This window comes from Larus michahellis, chromosome 1 (assembly GCF_964199755.1).
Source record: "Larus michahellis chromosome 1, bLarMic1.1, whole genome shotgun sequence".
In the NCBI taxonomy this organism is placed as follows: Eukaryota; Metazoa; Chordata; class Aves; order Charadriiformes; family Laridae; genus Larus; species Larus michahellis.
Window position 1 is genome coordinate 123,983,758 of NC_133896.1, and position 25,355 is coordinate 124,009,112.

The window sequence follows — 25,355 nt, forward strand, 5'->3', positions numbered from 1 at the left end:
GATTCTCCTGCTTTTAGTATTTCCTCTCTCACTACCCCACATTCGTGTCCTGCTTTAAAGCAAGCAAACAAAACCACCCCCGCTTACAAATGTGTCACGTTAAGTGGCTTTATTTAAAGGTATTACTTTTACAGGTATACTACACATCACTGTACTTCCCTGAGCACAGATAGACCAAATAAAGAATGCTGGACTGATTAAAATTATCAGGAAAACAAAAGAACTGCTTTCCACAAGGCTTCAAAGAGCCAGTTCTGGAAACAGGAAGCATTAAATTAATAAAAAAAAAAATAAAAATCAAACTCTCAGAGGGTGAAAAAGTCCCTTTCCAGTTCAGTCATTTCTCCTCCTCCTGGCTCTTTGGAATCTGTCTGTATGTACAAAAGAGCACTTGCTTTGCTTAGAAAAGAAAGCGTTAGGGTCCCTATGCCAGCAATTCCCTCTGGGATGTATGGATACAGAGGCCCGAGCTTTCACCATGGCATGCGTGAGGGCAGTACAGCAGAGAATACAGTAGCTGAAAAAGGGTGAAAAAGAAAACTCTTTTTAAATCTAGGCCTGAATTAGGAGTACGAATTTACCAGCCTACTCTTGGCTGTTTAAACTTAATAAAAACTCTGACGTTCACTTAAGAGCCATTAGACCAGTATTTATTCCTATAGCGGAGGTGATGCTCCATAGAACATTGATCATAAGCAGCTGCTGAACAATGCCTTCACAGTTTATGGGTAATATAAAAATACTGGTTGTCTTACTCTCTTTTAACAAAGTTACCCCTAAAAGGTAAGATACACAAAGCCACCTTGAAGTTTCATCACTAAATGCAACTGTGTTTGTATTTTAGAAACCAACTTAAAGAATTCAGATAAACATCTATCTTTAATTTACAAGATTCTACTATGTCATATTAAAGGACTATGCTCCAAATAAAGAAAATTCCTGGGGCAAGAATGATATAAACTAGGTTTATTTTTGGACTTCTTATAGAAGTTTTAAGGGGAAAAAAAAAAAAAAGTATTTCTCTATACTGAGATACCAAATGATGTGATGGTAAATACACCTTTTGGCACGTAACATCAGCAACGTTGTTGAAGTCATTTTCACCAGCCACTGGCAGGCAGCATGTGGGACTCCCTTTTCCATCACTTCACTTCCACTTGCACAGGCAGTTCTGGCATTAGTGACTGTGATGATGCAGCTGCACTTTTTCCTTTTCCCCCCAAACCCTTCCAGATGCTACTACCAGTCCAATCTGCTGGAAAACTAATTCAAAAACTTGGGATTTCAGTTAAAATGAGTTGGTTTAGGATAAATCTCATACTTGAGCGTATCTCGTATTAAACAGCGAGATCAGGAATCACAGAGTTTTACTGTGAGAAAGGCACCCAGCAGAGCAGAGGGAGGAAACCAGGAGTGGAGATCACCAAGCTCCTCCTGGTGGCAGTGATGGTGGGGCTTCCCCTAGCAGAGCTCCAGGGAAAAGCAAGCTACAAGTTGAGAGGTGCATTGCTTTCTCGTAGTTGATATGTGGCCAATCAAGAATTTACACATTTTTCCTGGAGAGACTCGCTCCTATTTTCCACGCACGAATTATTTCTTGTCAACAACAGCCACCTCAAACATCTCAAAAATAGGAAATGTACTGCAATAATCAGAAACTGTTAAGTTTTAATCAATGAGAATTCTAACATAAAAGCACTTAAAAGTTTAAATATGGAAGAACAACAGAAATGTAGCAAAAAGGTCTGGAATGTAAGAATCCTGCACCTCAAGCTTTTCACGCATAAAGAAAACAGAACAAGTGTTTTGTTTGTTTTTCTATTTTATAAAGAAAACACACAAAACCCCTTAGGCCCAAGAGTTCACCTGCATTTCATGTTCTTAAGTTTACAGTATAGAAGTCACATTAATAATGATAGTACTACCTGTCAGCATAAATCCTCTCTTCACCAGCACCAATACGCCTTTTTAATTGGCAAATATGCTTTTTCACTGGTAACTGGTTCTAGTTGCATGTTATCAGTAATAGAAGTACAGAACATTTAACATCTGTACTAATACAAGTTGTAAAGTTGTTAGCCTAGTGACCGTTCATTACTCTTTTGATGCAATGCTAGCATCCGCCAGATTTTATAGTGTATAGTATTATTTATAAGCCTGTTACTATTGTATATGATTTCATACAGCATTAGAGATGTTTGAAATCTGTTCTTGAATGTTGTATGACCTAGGTAGTATTCCATTGCAGCACCCATAACAATAATACTCAACATACTGCTATTAACCTGTTGCGCAGTGTTTTAACTTTTTTTTTTTAACTCTTGTTATATGTAATAAAATACCAATAAAGACAAAAAATTGCCCCTATAATGAGGCACATTTTGGCATCTGTGCTAAATGCTGCTACATGGGCAGGCAAGTGCAAGTCAAAATATGAAAAGGAGAAAGTCATCGTCTAATCACATTCATAACTTTTTCATAGAAAAATATAAATATATTCCCTGAAATGTAGGACAAAGAAGAGCCAGCATCCATCATGAGTTCTAGTGCTATTACCATAAAAAAAAAAAAAAAAAGTGGGCTGGCTTTTCCTTTTAAGGTTACGTTTTGCAATCTACATCATCTAAACCTCTGTCATCATCGTCCTCGTCACAATCGTCGTATCTCACAGTCCGTCTACCGCCGTTCCGAGTTCTTATCTTAGAACGACGATTAGCTCTTCTATATTTGGTGTAATCCAAATCTTCAGAGTCATTTTCTTGATTAGGTTTCCAACGTTTCCTTCGCTGGGGTCTTCTGGAAGGCTTAGGTGAGCTGGAATTGTTAATTTCTTTTCTAACAATTTCCGATTTCCTTTTTCTCTTTCTTGTTTCTGTGGCATCGCTATAGATACTGTTATCAGTCTCAGAGTCTGAATCAGAAGAACAATTGAAACTAGCTTTTGAACTACCTGCAGTCCCAGGTGCTTCCACATTCTCTGATACTGAGCTTTTTTCATCTTTCTTCCCCCCCGTTTCAGATTCTGCTGTTTCTTTCAAGTCATCTGATAATTTTGATCTTTTGCAAGCAGGTCTAGATTTTCTATTTACAACTTCTCTGATATTTTTAGTTTTGTGTTTAGCTAAGTCAGAATCTACCTCCTCTTCAGAGTTGCTCATACGATGGTTGTGGGCTGAAGTTGACTGACTAGAACTTCCCCAGTTTCTCCCATTTTCCATCCTGTGGTTTGTGGAATTCTCCTCTGAAGAGTCGTATTCGAGATTTTTAAGAGCTGCTGCACAGACTGTTTTGTGTGCCTGCTTGTTGTTATCATCATTCTGCTTTTCAGTCACTTTTATCTCTGCCTCAGATTCTGTTTTTTCATTCTCAGAGTCACTAATGTATTTTCTTTTAGGAGCAGATGATTCAGGGCAGGAAAGTTTTTTTCTGCCAGAAAGCTGTTCTTTCTCATTTTCAGACTTTAAGGAAGCATCTACCTCTGAGTTGCCAATCAGTTTCTTCCTGGATGCTGCAGACACATTGCCATGAAGCCGTCTGTTCTTTTTTACTGTGTAAACACTTTCTGAACTTGATAATTCTTCCTTTGTATCGCTCATTATCTTAATCTTATTAGCTGCCAAAGTGGCACATCTACGTGGATTTTTCTTCTCAGTCACGTTAGACAGCTTTATGTGTTTCTTGTAGTTAATGATACACGTCCTGCTCCTGAGCACTTTTGCACTTTGTCCAGTCTCCTCAGATGTTGATTCTACAAAATAAAGATTTAAAAGTTCTTTTTAGTAACTTACATTCCTGAAATAATAAGTCTATTAAGCACAAACACTACCACCTTTAATAAAATACACAAAACGTAGTTTTTTTTAATTTAGCTGTTACAGGCAATTTACCTTAAGTCTTTACTAAAAATACAGTGAGATAGCCCCAGGCATACTTCTAACTCTCAGCATTACTCTTTTGCATTGAGATAATTAAAGCATTTGAAAGTAATATTCTTTAACATCACTCTAGTAATTAGCTTAGAATTACAAATTACCTAACTTAACAAACAGATGCTTTTATATCACTAATACTTCTATTGTTAGAAACTATCATTTTCTTACTAGAACAAACTTTCAAAATGAATTGTTACACATTTTAGACCTTTTATTAAAAAAAAAAGATATTATAGTATTTTACGTAGACACAAGCATCAGATGGATTTCACAATTTTAAGATTGTTTCACATAGAGAACATTTAAACTGTTCAGGTTCCTTAGCGACTTAAACAGTAAGATTGCTTAGTGAATCTTCCATTCAGTATTTTTAATATAGCACTTGCTTCTTATGTTGGGTTTTAAAACAGATATTCAATCTGTAAATAACGTGAACGATGCTATGAAGATCAATGTTTTAAACTTTTACCTTCTAAATAGAATTACACATAGGTATTAATAAAAATTAAAAGCAGAAGTTCTTGAAGTATATATGTTTGCATAGACTTGATAAAGTAGCAAAATTTTGGGGTTTTTTGGCATTAAATGTGTTTTGCAAAGTTAGTTCTCCCAAGATTGTTGTCCATCTAGCATTTCTTTGTACCTGTTACTGATTTTATGCACAAGATTTATAAAAATATGTTCCATTAAAGCCTCTACATTGTATTAATCTATTATCTCCTGATAACAGTCAATTTTGTTCTGGCTGAAACTCATTCGTTTTGATGATTCTCCACCTGTACTCAGCAGAGGGGAAAAACACAGCAGCTGCTGCATGTTTGCACAACACTAAGCAGCTAAATACTTTTTCAAGTAGAAGTTTAGGGAAACAAGAGGAGTTTATAGTGGGCATACTCTCTCTTCTTCCTTCACAGAAGGATGAAACAAGCTTGTCTTGCTCACTTTGTTTAACCTGTCTGAACTGCTAATGGCCAAACGCCTGCTGAGAATGACAGCCACCCACACACAGGAACACTAGCCTGAGAGTTAAAACCAAGTGAGCTTCAGTTCCTTGCTCCTATGGACAGCTTAACCAGAAGTGTTAGCACTGCAAGGCATTTGGACTCTCTTGTTCCCCACTTCCTCACCTGTGAGGTAAGTACAGGAACAACATTTTCCCTAAATACTGACAAGAATAAATGCAATGAAGATGTATTATAGAAAGTTAAAAAAAAAAAGTTAAGCTGGACATTTGACTTTGTGTCCCGTGAGCACCTATATTAAAAATCTCTTCAGACACCAAATCTGTTCATTATTTCAATGGAAATCCTTTTATGTACTACTCCAGTATATTCCTATTTTGATGCTTCTAAAGGATAATTAAGTTATCGTCTTTTCTAACAGTCTGCAGAAATTATACACAAACACTACTACTGTTACTATTTGTACCGTGTGATTTTATGGCTAAACCAGAATACATTTCTGCTGAGTGCTGCATAATGCTGTGTAAAAGGTGAACTAATTCACAGATTAAAAAAAATGAGGAACTAAAGCTTTAATTATACACTGTCCTCCAATACTTTTAAGTAGACATGTACACAACATACGGCTGCTGCTCATAGCTGTTACAAGGTAAACCTGAACAGGCAGGAGCAAAGAGCTTTAACATGATAAATTACACTTTTAACAGGAAAACACTGTAAGTAAACGTAACAATGCATCATAACCTGCTAGTGGTGGCAAACAACAACACACAAGTTACTGGTACAAAGAGACATTTTGACCAGTTAATTAAGTGTGGAAATGTATAACCCAACCCTAGGATTAAGATTTCCCTACACCTGCGTTGAGCTACGCTCACGTACTAGAAGGGCAATTTGGAAAGGCGGAAAAGACAGCCCAGCCTTAATGCCAAGTGCTAACATAATCCCCTTTGGCCATCTGAAGAAATAAATGTTTAAAGCTTAAAGACATCACCTGGAACTATTCCAAGAAAGGCACGTAAAACAAGGAAAAAAGAATGCACACAATGATTTTAGCCAGTGTTTCAGAGAGACAGGTGCTTAGGTGTTTATAAATGCATGTTTTGAGGAAAAAAGCTTTTATCATAATAAACAGATTATGTGTATTTTCAAAGTTCCAGCAGCTAATTCATAAAATGGAATGCAAGACTAAAGGATAAAGGAATTCAGCCTTTCTGCAGCACACTACCAGAATATTAAATCTATATTTTGCATACAAAAAACTTAAATTTGGAGCAAATTTGTATAAAGCTCATCTTATTTTTTAATTAAATCTTAATGAAACTACACAATGAACATCCTAAATTAAATGCTGCAAAGGTACAAACAGATTGCACAGGCATGAAGAGCGTAGATTAAACAAACTCTACTACCCACAAAAACTGGGAGAGCATTTCAAAGAACAGCACCAAGATATGAAAGCCTTGTCCATCAAAAGTTTACCATTGTGACAAGCTGTCCTGGAGTTCATGCCATCAAACTCTAAACCTGGAAGTCCAGGCTGCAATACTGGGTAGGAATATCCAGCCGTATCTCTACAGTCAGCTAATCTGCAGGTTGTACTATAGCCCCCAAAATATTTCCCAACACCTACCGACTAGCTAAGCAATTTATGTGAAAACTTTGCTTTAGTTTGTTTTGTTTGTTGTTTTTTTTAATATATAAAAAACCATGCTATATACTGTATATCTATTATATATATAAAAAATATCAAATATAATATACATTACAGCACTATATATGCTATGGTTTAGATATTAGAATATACTGTATGTAGTGTATACATACTATATATATTTAAAAAAATAACCAAATCAAAGTTTCCACATAAATTGCTTATCTGGTTAATTGCATAGTGGATATATAGCTACATATATAGAGAATATATATTTATTTGAAAATAGATATTATAAAAATACAGATGTGCCTGTACGTATGTATTTAAATAAAAGTATGCATATACTCCAGCAGTACCCAACAATAACTTTTAGAAGTACAAACAAGTTTAGCATCCTGTTTACAGCTGTCAGCCTCTTTACAAAAGAGCAATACATGCATCAGTTTGGCAAACCACAGTAAACTAGGCTGTGTTAATAGCACATCTGTTGTTGCATCTATTGACTGTTGAGGAGAAAAATGAGCTAGAAAGGTAGTTACAGAATTATTTTTAAATTAGCAGATGCCCTGTGGTAATATCTCAAATTAGATACAATAAAGATTAGATAAGCTGAAATGGAAAATAAATATTATGTTTTACAGTAAACACTGTCCAAAGCTAGCTATCAGTTCACATACAGGACAACTAATGTTTCAACAGAACAACAGTGGGAATAACTCACAACATAAAGAAAACTAAATGCCTGGAAATTACCTGCCTATAAGGAACACTGTATAGGACAGTGATATCTTCCTCTTTCACATGAAAGAAGTCTCAAACTTGGCCCTATGTCTTTAACCATCTGGTTCTGTATATACTGGAAACATAACCTGCAGTTTTTTACTAAGTTAACAGCATACTCAGCCCTCTTGGCAGGTGACTGTGCAATGAGACCCAAATGATGCAAGTATGCATTACTGTATTTTATCCTTACTGACTTTTAAAGAGCTTATTGCATGGCCTTGTAGAAATTTAGTGATACTCGCTCTTGCCCCATACTTACTTAAGGATTACCTTAAGGATGGGGTCTCTTCATTTAAGAGCTTTAAAAAGACATGTTGCTTTGGTAAAACAACAAATGTGACAAAACAACAAAAATGACATCCTGCTGTGCATGCACCTCAACTTTTGGGTGGTTATACAGGGCCTGGAATGGTAAACATTTTGTATGAGTTAAGACTGTTCCATAATAAATGAGGCCCCCTTAAAGCAAAAAGGTGGATATTAAAGTAAAAAATATACTGTTTATTTTCTTACTGAATCTTATTAAAATCTTTGGTAATGTTATTATGATCGTTAAACAAATGCAGCGCTTGGCAACTAACTGCTAATACGTACTGATACTTGCCAATGTTTGGCACCAACTGCGTATGGAAACAATCCTGAATTTGCTTTTGATTGGCAGTTTTACCTACTGGATGAACATCGATTATTAAAGAAGCTATGGCCAAAGTAAAAGGATGAGAATTAACAAAACAAAAAAAAAAAAAGAAGAAACAATACAAAAAGTTTAAGAGACAAAATGTGAGTATGAGGAGTTTTGCTCCAAGTTAGACGTGGAAGACAAATCAACTTTTCAGACCCATGGGTATAAAAGGTACACAATACAGCAGAAGCTACAGTTTAACCAGAGTGTTAAAGAATTCCGTTAAAGAGAACAGAAACCAGATTTTCATCAAGCTTTAAAACACTACACTATAAACAGTTAAAACATCCATGTTAACATTCAAAGGAAAAGCTAAGAGACCAAAAGCTCAGTGATAGCTACCCAGAGTGACTGCTTCTACTTTTCACAGGAAGCATTTACACTAAAAGTGCGTGGAAAGTTTTTAAAAGTAACCAGTCTTGTTTTACCCTTAAAAATGACATGTTAGACAAGCTTCATAAGGGAAACGTTACCAACTGTCTACTCAAAAAGCTACAAATTCCCACAAGATGAAATATTTGTAGAAAAGCCTTCCCTTTTTGCTGTATTAAAAGTCTCTTCAAATTTTCTCAAATAGTACAAGTCTAAAAAAAAAAAAAAACACAAACCAAACCAAAATAAACCACCAAACCCAGAAGTTTTATATTTGACTCAGGAGTTTCGACATATGAAGCACATTCAAGTAAGATTTTCAGTTCTATAAAAATATTACAGGATTTCCCCCACCCCAATTTTCTTAAGTTTTAGAAGGGGACCGTGGCAACATAGTTCTGACATGTCTTGAGTTCAATAGCCAATTACAGAACTCAGCAGCTCTTTATTGCTGCTCCTCACGTCCATCTGGCATCCTTTCACATTGCTAATATTAAAACATAAAAACGTTTTCAGTATGTGTAACAGCTACAAATACTAAGATCTTTTCAATACAAAAGAAGTAGGTATTCCTTGTGGAAAACTGTCAAGATAGATTCCTCTTAAGAGACAATCGTTTTGTTCTCAAGATTCTTAAACTGCTGCATTACAAGTGTGTATCAAAGCCACTACCTGAGAGGGCACAAAAATGTGAAACAATCAAATTTACAAGGCTGGTAAAAGTTTACTCAGCCTTGAAGAAAACAACCAACCAACCAACCAACCAAACATGCTGTCAGTAATAATCCTTTCTCCCACCGTATTTTTTGGCCAGGAAGCATTCAGTTGACACTGAACACTGGAAAAGAAGCAGCTTGGACACAAAAAGATTTTACTCTTTTGTAATGCAGTACTGAAGATGTCTCTTTTTCTCAATTGTCAAATTAAGTGGCGTAGAAAGTAACTGAACACAACTGATAGGAATTTTTGCTCCAAAACGTTACAGTCTTCAACTCTGATCAAATATTATGTGAGCCAGAAAAGTTTAATTCTGTTTTGTATGCTTGGTACAGAAAACAACCAAACAACCCCTTGAGCTTGAATACCTTTTTTCTTTAATTCCTTTAATGACTTTTGATAACTATTTGTGGGGCAGTAAATTCCTGTAAACCCATGTGTTAAGGCTAAACAATGCAGACTACTTTGAGGGAGGTGGGTGAGGAAGACCACTGGGAAAGATTAGTCTTTGCACCATAATAATAAAACAGAAGCTATATAATGAAGTCTTGCAAATAAAAATAAATACTATGTAAAAGCGTGTGCAACAGTTCACACAATACAATCCTGCACATTAAACATACTCATTTTCCTTTTTAGGATAACTGCAAGTCATGAGAGCTGTCAAAGCCTGAAAAATTTGCTTTACTCACTGTAAAGCATACTGACGACTTGCACTTGAAGAAAGTTAGGTATTTTAGAAAAAGCTAATGATCCAACTGCATCTATTGCCACTTATGGTTATTCTGTCAAGTCAAGTCTTTTAAGAGTGTTTAAGATCTTTCACAATTATTTTTTTTTTTGTGGGGCGGTGGGGGTGGAATCCCCAAACCCCAACCAGTTAAAATTCCTAAAGAGTTTTCAGAGGTTCAGAATCTGGTCTCTGTGATTCAGTGACAGGTTTGGAAGGATTAAACCAAACGGCAACGGTCTTTCAAATTTTAAGTCAGGCCCAATCTCCTAACAATATGAAGACACGTATCGTATGGAACCTGTTTTAATAAATCTCAGCATCATTCTGATAAACTTTAAAAAAACAAAACCCCAAACCAAATCCCCAAATCATGATGTGTCAGCTAGCATACACAAGTATTTGCATAACGGACAAAATTACAGAAAAAAAACCCAAAAAGTAAAGAACTTGAAACAAGTGGAATGGTAAAACTTGCTTCTGCAACTATCTGGAATTTCTGCCCTTCAGTTGGCTGTTGTTAACCGCTTTACAGAGATCTTCTCATGCAATGTCTTATCAGTATGATAATGTAGCTAGAGCAGGGACATGATGCTTCAATGAGATAGATACAACACTGCTTAGACAGCCCTGAACCTATGGAACTAAAGCAAGCACGGAATAGGAGGGTCACCACTGTATTGGTAACAGCATCCCCTGCCCTCCTCTCCCCCCAAAACCACCCAAACCCCCTAAATGTTAAATCTGGGAGAAGCCAGACATGCATCAGAACACTACCAATGCAGCATCAAAGTGCGTCTGTCTTAAGGACACTACACATCGCTGACCGAATAAAATCCAAAAGTCAAATCAAGTTACGGGTTCCAACATACACTATGAAAGTAAGAATATTTAAAGCACCTTTCAACCAAATTAATTTTGAAAGACCATCAATAAAAATAAAGTTACTTCAACTGAAAATAATGGTTGCAAGTCTGCTTTAGCACAGAAAATTTCAACAGAAAATTAAGATAATCTAAAGTAAGAACTATTACTTTACTCACAAACTCAAGGTAACAGAAATACAAACTAGAGGGGTTTTGTTACTGAAATTCTCGAAACAAGGAGCAGGCCAAAGAAAGAGAATCTACTTATATGAGATTTTCTGCTACCTCAAGCTGCATACCATAGAACTCGTTCACAGCACCCTTCAGAATATTCTTTAGGTTTTTGCCAACAAACCTGAAAGCCAATGTTCCTCAAATTTAACTGTCACAATGCAGACACATGCAGTATTACTTCAGAATGGGTATTGCAGGATTAGTTACTACATACTGCTACACAGATAAGCAAGCGCAAGTTAAATATGGAAAAAACAATCATGATTTCATGCCAAATTTTTTTTTTTTTTTTTTTGAGAAGAATGTATTGCCTGAAACGCACAACAACGGCCAGCATTCAGTCTGAATGGACTTCTAAATACCATAGAACTACATAAAACTATTACAGTTTTTTCTCAGTACTGTGTTTGGTAACCTCCCAGTTCCAAATCTGTCTAGACTTTCTAGACACTGTTATCATCATCACCATACCTTATAGTTCTCCTTCCCCCATTTATAGTTATTTTAGAACAAGGAACACTATTACATTTACATAGTCCAAATCCTCCCAATCATTATCCAGTCATTAATCTTATGTTGTCTCCTTCATCTAGTCAGTATCAAGAGTTAGATGCATTAACTTGAAAAATTTTACCTTTTCTAACGATTTTCGGTTTTCCTTTTCTCTTCCTCTTTTTTGTTTTTGAAGAACTTTCACAATAATTACTGTTATTGGAATCTGTCCCAGATTCTGTATCAGAAGAGTGATTGAAACTGGCACTAGGTCCAGATTTTGAACTCCCTGCAACTCTAGTTGGCACCAAGGTGTCCAATAAAAAAAATCTCCCATCCTCTCTGTCTTCTGTTTCAGATTCTGCTGTGTCTTCTAAATCACTCAAGACTCTTGCTTTTTTCAAAGGGGCAGCAAGCTGCAGACCAGTTCCTTTTCTGGCGTTCCATCTATCTGATTCAGAATCCACTTCATCCTCAGAGTTGCTTACTGCAGGCTTATTATGTGCAGATGTTGACTGGTCAGAAACTTTTTGACTGCTCCCATCCTCTGAATTATGGCTTTTGGAGTCCTCCTCTGAAAAGTCTAGGGTGGGACTTTTCCTTTTGGGAGATACAGAATGGACTGTCCCACGTAACTGGTTATGACCATTGTTTTGCCAGTTTTTCTGCTTCATCTGTGAACGTGTTTCAGAATCTGAAGTTTCATTTTCTGATTCACTAACAAATTTTCTTCGTGCAGCAGATGAACCAGGTTGAGAAAGAATTTTCCTCTTGGTAAGCGGCTCTTCTGTTTCTTTTTCACTTTCAGACTTTAAGGCTGCATCATCCTCAGACCCCTCCAGTAACATTCGCCTGGCTGCAGCTGAGGCATTTCGGTGAGGCAGTTTTCTGTTCTTGCATCCAATGCCAATACTTTCTGAGCTTGAAACCTCTTCCTCCACATCACTCATTAGCCTTAACTTATTAGCAGCCACAGCAGCACTTCTGCGTAGAGTTTTTCTATGTCTACCAGTACTACCACTGAGTGACTCAGATGTCACCATCGAAGTATTTTCAGAGTCACTTCCATATAACTTTTTCCTGACAGTTTTTCTTGTATTCCCATTCTCCTGAAGAAGCGTTCCTGTAAAGGAAAGGAGAGATTAATATCTTAAGTATAAAAAGTAGCAGCTTCTTAAGTCTTACCAGATCTGGAACAGGTTCAACCCACAGACATGACAAGTGAAATATACTCCTAATAATAGTTACATGCTTTTGTTGTTTGCCAAGAGAAATTATTTAGCTATGTCATAAGTTTCAGATCCATTCTAGTTTAGTGAAAATTAGAACTTCTTTACGAATTATTGCTTTTACTTTCATGAAGATATAAAACATTGCAAGACATTCCCTCTCACTAGGCTCTCCGTTTCTGTCCTCCTTCCCTAAGTAATGAAAAAAATCTTTTTAAAAGTTCAGTGTAGTATTTTGAGAGATTCAGAACTACCACCCATGAAAAAGTTAGTACCTTACATATACAACAATTTAAAAATACTAATTACATTTAGTTATATATTTATACACACTTGTGTTATTTGCTGATCACAAGAACTACTCAAATCTTACCTATTTGTTTTCTCTGAGCAGCTCGATTTCTAGTTATCCTACGATTGCTGTTCTTTCTTTTACATACACCATTGAGTAGTGGAGGTGACACATGAGCCACAGAGCTTTCTTTGCTGTCTTCTGAGCTACTTGTAGACGATGAAGATGAAGTAGATGAAGAAACCAAAGAGCCTTCTATTTCACTTTCTGTTAAAAAAAAAATAATTGTCAATTACAATTCTAAACATACAGTTAGCTTCCTTAAAAGCTACATATTGCTGATACGGTAAATCTTCAAAATTTCATCATGATATTATTTTCAAATACACTATCATGCCTTAAATGTTTGGGAAAGCAACAGAAGACTGGTAAGGAGGATTGTAAATACGCTCAAGTGACTCGCACCTGGGGTGCTGGGGATCACATATATCACACTAATTGTTATTCAGTCTTGGGTGCTCGCAAGTAAAACACTTGCACTTAGATAACTGAGTCTGAGATGGACTTAGGGACACCTTATCTAGCTGCTTAAGAATCCTGGCCTGTTGTTGAAGAAGATCAAAGCACAGTGGGAAAATATGCCTGTTTGAACCCTTCAAATACCAGTGAGAACAGGGAGTCCACGCACGCCCTTGCTAACATGGACTCTCTTGCTGCCCGCATCCCCTGCTTGCGTGCCTCTACCCAGGTGTTGCTTTGGAGACTCCCCGGTCTGTGAGATATCAAGATTAAACTTGTTCTTTGTCTTCAATCTGTGCTTTTGTGGTTGTTCCTGCATCTTGCCTGCATCTGCCCACACAAATGTCTTACATGTATGAAATCGAATAGCTCTACAGAAATATACCACTCCATATTTTTTACAGTGTTCAGTGATAGGAAGCTTCTTTAACCTGTATGTAAGTTTCAAGTAAATTAACACAGCTGTTTCCAAGTAGCAGACTTAAGAGAAAAGCATGTTAAAAAAGAACACAAAACATATTCTGACACATCTCTCTTACCAGGACTTGCATTCTTATTCTTTGAAAAGGTGAGGTGCAGGGGAAGAAGGAAAAGACAGGAAGGTTTTTATGTCTCGGGGAACTTCTGTCATTTGCTAATTTTGGATGACAATTTTTATGTAACATATATGGGTGTATAACCTGTATTTTATATAGTACCATTTATCAAATACACTACATTTTCCTCTCAAATAAGAGGCATCCATTCACTACGACTTTTGTAAAACAGCTGCTTGAAATGAAGAAATTCTATTATTCTATTTGGTAAGACTTAAGAGCATCAAGTAACCATGTAGTTATCAGGTGAACTTTTTCTATTATCAGTCTTACTCAGTTCGGCTTTGCTGTGAATCCCCATATACAAGCTGCAATAAACCCCATCCACTTGACTGCAAAATAGAAATACAACCAAGACAGCTCTGCCTCTAAGAAGCAAATTATCCTAGACGCAAGCTTTTTCATTAATAAAAGTTAAGTAAACTTACTGCATTCTATGGGATTTTAAAGCAGAAATTTCTATGTTCAGTACACAGATCTTTTTATAACATTCAATAATTTAGTAAGTGTCCAAAAACCATTAAAATACACAAAATTCTGTATTACGCAAAAACCAAACTGCACAGAAATCTTGTCTAAAAAAATTTCACATTAAAAATGCAAACCTCGTTTAACAATTTAAAATGCAATTGCAAATTATGTCAGTTATAAAGGAAAGGTAACATTAGTGGACAATTCATAGATAAGATCAAGATGAAAATCCTCATCTGAAACAGATTCCATTTCTGACCTGATGATAATGCAGAACAGTTTGTTAGTGTTGTGGATCTAGCTTTTCCATTCCTTTCAAATGATGCCAGGCATGCAGAATCAGAGGATTCACCAGAGGAACTATGGTTGTAATTGCTAGCATTCGTTTTATGGCTTGCAACACAGGCAGCTCTGCTTGAGGTAGGTTGAGTAAAAGAATCTTCCTGCTCAGATTCAGTTTTTGCCTGAGACTTCAATGGTTTCTGCTTCAAATTTCTAGTGAAAGGGGAAAGAAGTAAAAGCAACACAGGTTGTAAAACTATGAGAAATAATGGCAATTATGTATTTTAACAATACTTCTCTCTGAAAGCTTACGTAACTGTATGCCATATGATTTTAGATTTATGGAAGGGTAGTTAGATTTGTGAGCTAACATGGTGTGGGGCAATTTTAACTTTGACAAGGATAAGCATTAAGTACTTTCATTAAAATAATAGTCTACAATCTTAGTGAACTTATGTAAGAGGAGACATTCTTTCTCTGCTCTGAGAAACAAACAAGTTAATACTGAATGCTTTCTAGACTCAGTCTCACTGGAGTTAGCTAACTGTTTAATAAACCAATTGTTCTCTTCATAGGCTAAATATGATTGTCAGTATAGATATTAGTCAGTTGTGATATATCTCTACATCTCCATAATTTGGTTACCTGAGCATTTTGGTAGGAGGCTGCACTGAGTTTCGATTATGAAATCTTCTAGTATACCTCTGGTTTCGTCGTAGTTTTTCATTCTGTTTCTGACCATTCTTGAAATCTGAAACAATCCTTCTTATTTTCTCTTCAAATAGTGCTGACAATCTCAAGGTCATACTATAAATCTAGGTAAGGAAGTGGCTTATATTAAAAACAGAACCTTTCATCCAAGAATAACATTGCTAAAATTAAAATCTGTGCAGAAAAGAAATAGGAAAGGCATGGCACACAATGCTATGTAACACTAGATAAACAAGAAAGGAACATATTAAATACTTTTGTCATATTTCTCTCCGCTATGTACCCAACCAGCAGCTTTATCAAAAGTAATTCCAAAATAATACTAATTTCATTAAGACAAGCATAACCCCACCAATATTAATAGCTACCTTTGACTTTTTGTTTGGAGTATAAGATTTTGCATTGCTAAAGATTAGTCTTATATCTTTGCACAGTTCCATTGGAGTGTCATAATTTCCAGCTTCCAGAGTTTCTTTCACTGTACCGAAGTCCATTGGAGTGTCTATAATATGTCTGTAATCCTATATAAAACACAGGGGAAAAAAATACTCAAGAAAGTATAGAGGAAAAACAACACTTTAGAATTTTAGCTACCCTTAAGTTTTAGAAATAATATGGACACAGATTTTTCTTAACCATCAGCTGAAAACAGAACCACCTACCACACCAGACAGCAACGCTTTTGCTTAGACTAGTTGATTTAAAGTCTCCACTACATTATCCCATGCAAACTCTTGCTCATTTTCAAGGTGTTCTTCAGAATTTCTGAAGAATCATGAGTTAATACAATGTCACATGCCTGCACATGTAGATTTCCAGTTTCAATTCTCCCGAGTTTCCCCAGTAAAAACTACCATACCATTCGATGTTTTTATTGTTAATCAAAATGAGAAATGAGACTGCTGTAAATTGTTGGGTAGTCCTTTCCCTGATGCATTTTACTGCGAGAAGCAAACTGATCTGGTTTAAAAAAAAACCAAACACACACATACCCAAATCAAAAGACCTCTATCTTTCTCTTTGTTAATGAGTTTTAGAGAACCTCAAGAGGTTTTTAAAACCTGAAGTGAGACCCAAATTCAAGACGTGAAGTCCACAGGAAGAGCTGCATGCTTGTTAAGAAATTTTTTTCCTTAAAAGTTGGGTTTTTAGACAAAAAGAGACCAAAGAGTTATCAAGAATACCATGAACAGCTAAGAGAAAGAGATGGAACATAACAAGTTTATAGCACAGCCTCAGTAAACAGGTTTTGTAGATTGTCCCGCAAGAAACTAGTTTTAATTAAGAACATAAAGATTTACCTAAAATTATTCCCCTATAAGGGACAGCAAGAAAACAAACAGAAAAAGACTGTGAGTGGTTTCAAACCATATCTAAGGTTATCAGGATATTTGTAGACACCACCATTGCTCTACAATTGTTTTGTGTCAGTATTTTGATGGATGCTATCTTGATGCACTAAGAGCATACAGCTCATAGTTCTAAGCACAGAACAAAGCAAATTTCTTTCAATGGTTTGTGACCAAAGTCATAAAGGGAACAAACAGCTCCAAAAGCAATGTGGAGATCTTATTAGAGTACCAAATGCAAAGAGAAAAAAACACCCAAATAATATTTATATCTTAAAAGGTTAATAAGAACAACTTACAGGATATTGATCCAAATCAACCGGTTGCCTGAAAGGTTCAGAATCTTCACACTGGAAAATTAAATTTACCAGTTCCATACACTGCTTCTTCCAACAGTTTTCATCATAGCCACTTTTCATGCTTTTTCCTTTTTTTAAGCCCCGCCCCTTCAAAAAAAAAAAGTTAGAAAAAAGCAACACTGAAATACAGCAAGAAAAACTAAACATGATAGTCAGTCTGGAATTACTTCTGTAGCAGAAAAATGCACTTCCAAACATATTGTTTTATAACAAAAAGTGTGCTATACTACTAGCTGATTTTTTCTTAATCTTTATGAATAAGCTGACAAATTATACAATATTCTTTTACTATCTTTCAAGTGTTTTTTTATACTAAATAACTAAGGCACACAAAAATATGCCTTCTGATACCAAATAATTATCAAAAGATTTGAATAATATCCATCACTCAAAATATTTTTTCCCCTGCATCTCAGCTGAATAATGTTTTTATTTCAGTATCATTCAGCTAATTGAAAACTGTTACACTGAACAGCACTGGTATCAAGGTCGTAAGATTTTCTTAGACAACTAAACAGAACAAGTATAGATGCATTAAAACAGCAAACAGCTATTTAAGCAAAGCTTTTATTTCCTTAATACCATGGGAAAAATTCTGTTCTGTGATTGTTATAAAACCAAGCATCACTCTCCCACAGAATTTTAATACAGTCTATTAACTAATTTTTCCTGCCAGACCCGATTTGTGTATATGTGGTAAAGATTAGCCAACTCACTTTTCTTCTTCTATATGATGTTCTTGGAAGACATTTTTCATCATCCTGCACAAAATAAATTCAATCATCTTAAAAATTATGTATGAAAACATAGGTAATGGGTGCTCAAAGTGTCATTAGATTTGATACTGTGCTAAAAATAGATTTTTCTTCTAATTTCTCTCAATAAGACAGAAGATGAGTGTATCAAAAATACAACACAGCATTTGAGAGACTTTGGAAAGCAAGATCCTAGATACCGCCACTGAAGATTCCCACCTCCAACTCTTGTCCTTAACACAAAGGAAAAACCACCACCATAAACTGCAATGAGAAGATACCCATCAGCTTTGAACCTCAATGACTAAAGATTATCAGTAATTCAATTCACTGATAATAAGTGTTATAAAATTTTCTCATTTTTGCTTGTCCTGAGTTTAGGAAAAGACATGTTGTGATTAAGTTACTTTTGATAAAAAGAAAAACCTTACAATGTGGAAGTACTAAGGTGATGCTGAAGTAGCAAGATAAGAAACTAAAATTTCTTCCCTACACATTAACCTGCAAGGGAGAGCAGTTACTTTGCAACTTCTATGAAGTCTTATTAGTAAATGCCCAATTAGAAATTAATATGTGAAAAGATATCGGTTTGGGCGCACTATAATTACACTATACAGCACTGCAGATAGCATTCATGACATAACAACAGTGCACATTTACCTCTATCAGATTTAAGATATATGCATTTTATTAAATTCTCAGTGATGCATGCAAATGTGATGCATGATTCATATTGTGGTGTATGGAGAAACTGAGAGCCAGAGTATCACTGCAATAGTTATACCACTTGTGAGCTTTTAGTATTTATGGCTATATCAATGACAATTTTGACCTTAGAAATAACCAGATGCATATAATTAAAAATACAATGAAAGACAGCTATTCATGTACTCTTGAAATATTTATATTATATTATTGCAGATTAACATGCTTAAGAAATACACTACCACTCACAAAACACCAAAGAATTGTTGTAATTGATAGCACACAAAGTACAGAATGCATATCTGCTACACTTCTTAGCAAATACTGACAACTCAAAATTATTTTAATAAAGCATCTCCTCACATCGTTCCCCACATTCATAATACATTCCATGTTTATATTAGCTATTTAAATGTATAAATACACACAAACATCTCTAAAGATAGTTGAGCAATTTTACCAAAAGTATTTGAAAGCTGGTTGTATTTTCTTACTACCACACATTACTGAAATTATCCATAAAAAAATCCTTACCAGATCAGTATCAAGACAATCTTGTTCATCGTCTGTTGTGCTACACAGTTCAAAAATGTTTGTACAGTCTTGATCACTATAATGCAATTAAATCTCTGTTACTGGAATAGCAAAAACATAGCTATCATTTCCCAGCCACAACCAAGACTGGAAGACAGTAACTAAGAATTAAATGAAGTATAAAAATCACAAGATGATTATAATATTAACAAAGTGCATTTCAGAAGTGAGGGGAGGAGGGTGAAATTAGCATTAGGGATTTGAAAGAGGCCTTCATGCCTGATCTACCTGGAGGAAGACTGCGGACACTAACTTTTTTCAAAAATAAATCTCACAACTGAAGTAAGTCAGACAAGCTGCAACAATAACTTCTACACATATGCTAGAGAGCACAGAACTTACTGTATAGGTTGAGCTACTTTCACGTCAAGTGACATTTTGATACTATAAATACCAGTGAATGCTACTATGGGAAAAAGTTAAAATGTCTCTATGCTGAACATTTAAGTATTTCCCCAGTTAAGATAATACTGAGAAAGAATTATACAACTGTCCTGCAGTGTATTGAAAAACAGCAAGAAATCAAAAGAAGCAGAATTCACAACAAGGGATATTAAGATGCTTATACTCTCCCACTGTGTAAGAGAGAGCATGAGTATTCAAGCACTTTATAGATTAAATGCCACTTACTTGATAAACTTTAAGAGCTGGGTAGTGATCTTTTTTGCAGCTCTAGCAATAGCACTCCCAGGTTCATTGAAGGTCCTAGCATTGCTTTCAATGTATCTTACTTCCCAAACCAATGCAGAGATTCTCCTTAAAATTAAAAAAACATAGCACCTTTAATACTAAGATAAAAAGCTTAAAAACTGCAAAAAATGTATCTTATTAATTTCCTGTCCATGTTAGATTAACATAGATGTCCTTTGTTTTAAGTCTCATTAGACCAGTCTCAAACTTTTCATTCACATGGAAAACTGATGTGTGCATGTATACATATACAGACACATACTCACTCAAGGAAGCAAAAACAACAATGCACATCTTTACTTACTCATTTTCCAATTCATTATTGATAATTCATCTTCAGAAAGCTTGTGAAACTCTAGCATGCTTTGTTTTCATTCTTAAAATTCAGTTAATAAAACTAGCCAAGCAAGCACTAGCCTTTGCTACCGCTAAATTATAAAATATCACTAAAATATTTGTGAGGATTGTGGATTCCCTGGATTCTTTAAAAACTTATGTCTTTTTTAAAAAAATTACATTTGAAGGGAAAAAAAGTACTCTTTAATCACCACTGTAAATTATAACATTTGTTCTGGAAACATCAGAAGTTGCTTTTTACAAAGCCCTATCAGTTTCGTCCCTCATTCTGTACCGTAAGTTTTTATCATTTAAAATGTTGGTGGTAATATTAACATTTCACCTCTGTGTTTAAGTCCATTTCTGAAAGTAATAAGCGCTTAAGAGCTTAACCCTCATCAAGTTCAAAGTAACTTATGTACAACAGTTCAAAATCTGAATTAAGTCTCCAGCACTGAAGTAACTTCAGGGTTTGTTTTAATATTTATTAATTTCAAATAGCACATTTCTCGAAGAAAGAATATCAGTGTTTACTGTAACTCTGAAAACAGTACCAATACAAGCTGAAATCAATTTCCTTAACTAAGGAACTTAATAAAAATTACTATAACGTTGCAGTTATCAAGCAGCAGAGTCTGGCTACAAAACACCAGTAATGCTGAATTCAGACACTGCACTACTGTTTTTCAGAATGTTTGTAGAAAGAGTAATTGCTCTTCTTACTAAAAAAAGTTTAGACCTTGTCACAACGGACTAACTCAAGGCTACATTTTCCCTTATTTCTACTGCTATTACTAACCTGTAAAATCGATTAGCCAGTCTTGTCCGAATAGTGTTCAAGTCTGTTGGATAAGCAATCACGGTACAATACTTGGGATATGTACACAGGTCAACTGGACCAGCAAAAGCTGCTGAAATGTCTGTTAAGAAACAGCAAGATTAATTAAACTATTTCAAGGCTTTTATGCATATTACAATTGTGCTAGGTGTTCAACTGCTATGTATAATTCTTCTTGATAAAACCAATTATGTAAAAAAAAAACCAAAACCTCAGTAGAGACAAAGAACTGCATGTAGAAGTGTATGAACATTTATAGTACTTTATCATAGAGAGTTTTTAAAGGATGCCATGGATATTCCAGGGACCTGTTTATACATACAATGATAGAAGAAAACCACCTAAAGGTTAGATTACATGCTCACCAAGAGTCAGAAGCTGATCAATACCACTGATAATCCGTTCACATGCTTCATCACGAGATCTCATCCCCCACTCCCCTTCTTGGGGTTTGTATAGTAGCTTCTCCACCTCTTCAAAAGTCACGGAAACACTAGCTCCTAATTCTTCTGGCTGATCAACTGAAGAGTGATAGCGAATAGGAAAGGGTAAGAAGTGAGAACACAAAACAACAAGATAAATTAAGTACTCACACTTATTAAATACTCATGTGTTCATAACTGACACAAAAAAATTCTTGCCTTAAAATGGAGTTTGAATCTAAGACTACAGGGAAAAGAAGTACACAAAATGCATACAATAGCAAGGATATCCTTTAGTCAAGTTTTCTGCAGTTCTGAATTTCCAGAAGACTCTTTCCTCTCTTCATCTAAGCACTAGACTTAAAAGAGGACTTAAACTCAGAAGAGCTGTTTATATGCTTTTACTTTAAATGCACACCCAAAACTTCACAGAATCCTAACTTAGTTTAATGAGTCAATTTGTGCCCCCAACCTTTAAACACGTGCAAGATAGGCAATATGTTTTGTGACATCCTTCCTGGTATTAACAACTGTGATCTCCTGGACATTTAAAAAAATATTTCTTTTGAACATGTCAGATTAATTGTTTCAAAACAATAAGAACTAGTAGAAACATACAGCTGTGATATATAGCTCTGTGGAAAGAGTCACGCTTCCAAAGACTAATGCAATGTGGCTGATGCAGAAGATAAATGTAATGGTATAAAGCATGTAGACTTATAGCTGGAAACTAACAGTAAGAACTTCCATTGGCATCCAAGAGTCTGTCCATTAAAAAATGAAAGCAAGAAAAAAGATAGAATCCTTGTCAGTGTTAGGATGACTGTAATCCATTATTATGTTACATACAAACTCTAAAATACATTTCAGCTTCAACTACTGTAGTGAAAAAAAAAACACCAAGCTTTAGCAGAGGATCTTCTACATTTATGAAAAGGACTGCTTTTTCCTTCAGCTGAACAGTGTTAATTTTAATAACCCAAAGTCATTTCTAGTTCTCTGTTCATTATAGTATTGATAGAGCCCTAACAGTATTTGCTATACACTGAAATCATACTAAAGATGAAGCAGTTCTTCAAGAAACGAATGGGTAAAATACAAAAAGGTGCTAGGAAAAGCTGAAGGGGCAGAGGGGACTCACTCACGCAATCCTTCTAACTCATCCTTGAGCCAAACCAAATTCTGCAACCAAACTTCCTGAATACAACACTAAGAGAAAGCAGCAAGTAATGCTTCTACACTTACATAGGGTTGTGTCAAGAAGAACTCATATGGTATCTGGTACTCCATTGCATAAGCGCTCAAGGGGGATTTTCTCCTGCAGGAGTAACAACTAAAGCAGAATGACAGACTAAAACAAACAAAACTCTGTCCTTCTCAGCAAGCATGTAAAGATCTCTGCTTTGCATTCTTTGCAGCACCCTGGTACGTGACACAGAAGACTTTTCGTAACAGCCAGTCCACACCAACAGTGGTTTAGTAAGCAGGCTGCTGAAAACAACTTTCAGGTCCATATGCACCAGCTTTTCCTGGTCTTGACAGAATTGTCCCTGACAAGAACAAGAGTTTGACATCTGATACTGTACCTTGATAATCATGAGACAACATTTAGGCTTGAAGGATACGAAAGGTAACAAATTAAAGTTGTGACCTGCTAGTTAGTCTAACTTCAGTGCTGTTCTTCTACCACATCTGTCTTAGTAAACTGAACAAAATAAAGAATAAATATTTCAAGCGGCAAACATGAGGTACAGTTTCAATTTGATCTGTAAGTCATTCAATTGAAGAAAGGAAGAGGAAGCAAAGAAGGGGTTTAATCCAGTTTTATACTATATTGTTAACATAATAATGCTGTCTAGAAATGCACAAAACCTTTCTGTAAGAGTTTTACTTCCCTACAGAGTGCTATTTTCTGCCTGGAAAGAAAGGTAGAAAACAAGGAGCTCTGTATTGTCTTCAGACAATTTTTGTTCTTCATCTAGTCTAGTGGTTGCAGTGGTACTTATCATTGACCTGTTCAAAGGATGCTCTTCTAAATTTTTTGACCTTATCCAGAAAAGGCACACTACCTTTTAGCACTTTTTTTGTTGTTTTTGTTTGGTTGGTTTTTTGTTTGGTGTGTCCTTTCACAGTTTTCCTATAGTAAAGTTGTAGCTCCTCAGATGACTCAAACATTAAACTCTTAACATGGCAAAGTAACAACTTATTAGATCAAAAATAAATTACAGTTTGCCTCTGATACAGAGAGTAAATGATGACTTAAACAGGTAATACCATCCAGATTTAAATTAGCATCTGTAGGATGTCTCTGTCATTACATTGCCAGTGGAGCAATTTTAAGAATTCTAGTTCCCTTTTGCTATCAAACTTAAGCAGTTGAGAACGCTACTATATTTCAATCCATGGGAGGAAGAAGTGGTAGTTAATACACTACTATGAACAACAACTTAAACCATAGTATGCAGTGTTCAGAAGAAATTGACACAATTTATCCTGTTAAAAAAATAAATCCTGACTTAAGTTCACATGTAAGGCTTGTAAGCCTCTAACAGTAATATGACTGTCTCAGTGATATATATGGGGAGTATTAACCAGTTCATAATGAGTAAAGAAAAGCTTCTGTATGTCAGAAGGAGACAGACGTTGGTGATGAGAAAACAGAATGTTTCAATTAAATCTGCATGTGTGTGTAAAACGAAAATCCTGCCGATTACTTGCTTTCCACAAACTGAAATGCATAAAGATTTCCATTTCACATTTTGATTTCAGACTGTTTTGCAGAATTCGTCACCATAAAATATGACTGAAGCAGCCAGCTAACACTTCCAAGATTAGACAGGTGGCTACTGAGAACATCTGCATGTGTACAATATATTTATATTTAAGAAAAGAATATAGCATAAGCCTTTCTGAGGTCTACAAAACAAGCTAACTCCTAGCAAAGCTCATTAAGAAAATTAATATCTTTTTGACAGCTTATTTAGTAACTACTCTCAGTATTTCACAAACTTTCCTCCCTCCACCCAGCTGGTACTGACAAGCACTAGACAGCTTAATTTCCTAAAACAAACCAGGAATGCAACTGTTTCACTTACAGTTAATTTGGATTTGATCAGAAAACTTTATAAATTGCTGGTTTTAAACTATACGCAGTAAGGATTTGCTGACTGGAAATTATTTTATACGTATTCTTCTCCTGTCCCCTTATAGTATAATGTATACAACAAACTAGTTTTTTGAAACTTGATACGTTTTTGCGACTTGACATTTGGAAGTAGCAGGTTGCATAAGCCAAAACTACACATTCAAAGTATTTCCTTTAATGTTGCTCTGAAAGATGCAAAGGGAAAAAATACAGGTATATTCAAGGTATTTCACCAAATCTGAAGCAAGACTGTCTTTAAGAACTTTATTGCCTAAACGCACAAAACCACCCTGCTGACATTCTCTGTAATTTAAAGGATAACTATTACCATATTAGTTCCACCTGCTGAATAGATATGCACTGTACTCAGATGACTTAGTGGCAAGAGTTGCAAGAAAGACAGGAGTCATCTAAGGTCCACTACCTGCATGAAACAAAGGAACTGGAAAGAGGGAGAAGCACATTAAACTGCTTTATTAAGTGAATTTCTACCTACCATTATCAGGAACTGGTTCCATGTCCCACGGGCTAAGCTTTTCAATTTCACCATTGTCCCATCTGATTAACAAATTAAAAAAATAATAAATAAAAATTAAAGTTATCTTGACTTAGAAGTATTCCCTCCAAACATATTT

At 35.5% G+C, this 25,355-nt stretch overlaps 1 protein-coding gene across 2 annotated transcripts in view; it reads right to left on the reverse strand.

Annotated features, from left to right (window-relative positions):
• Positions 1-1,651: 1,651 nt before the first annotated feature.
• BRWD1 (bromodomain and WD repeat domain containing 1) overlaps positions 1,652-25,355 on the reverse strand; it is a 59,013-nt gene continuing 35,309 nt past the window's right edge. For both annotated transcript variants that reach the window (XM_074602223.1, XM_074602232.1), the window contains 13 exons: positions 25,217-25,278; positions 21,519-21,674; positions 21,115-21,235; positions 19,920-20,045; positions 19,230-19,305; positions 17,952-17,996; positions 17,176-17,322; positions 15,896-16,048; positions 15,462-15,631; positions 14,794-15,029; positions 13,030-13,215; positions 11,570-12,550; positions 1,652-3,748 (listed from right to left, as the gene is read on the reverse strand). In XM_074602223.1, the coding sequence (XP_074458324.1) occupies positions 2,601-3,748; positions 11,570-12,550; positions 13,030-13,215; positions 14,794-15,029; positions 15,462-15,631; positions 15,896-16,048; positions 17,176-17,322; positions 17,952-17,996; positions 19,230-19,305; positions 19,920-20,045; positions 21,115-21,235; positions 21,519-21,674; positions 25,217-25,278 (3,607 nt within the window). In that variant the 3' untranslated portion in view covers positions 1,652-2,600. The remainder of the gene's footprint in view (positions 3,749-11,569; positions 12,551-13,029; positions 13,216-14,793; positions 15,030-15,461; positions 15,632-15,895; positions 16,049-17,175; positions 17,323-17,951; positions 17,997-19,229; positions 19,306-19,919; positions 20,046-21,114; positions 21,236-21,518; positions 21,675-25,216; positions 25,279-25,355) is intronic.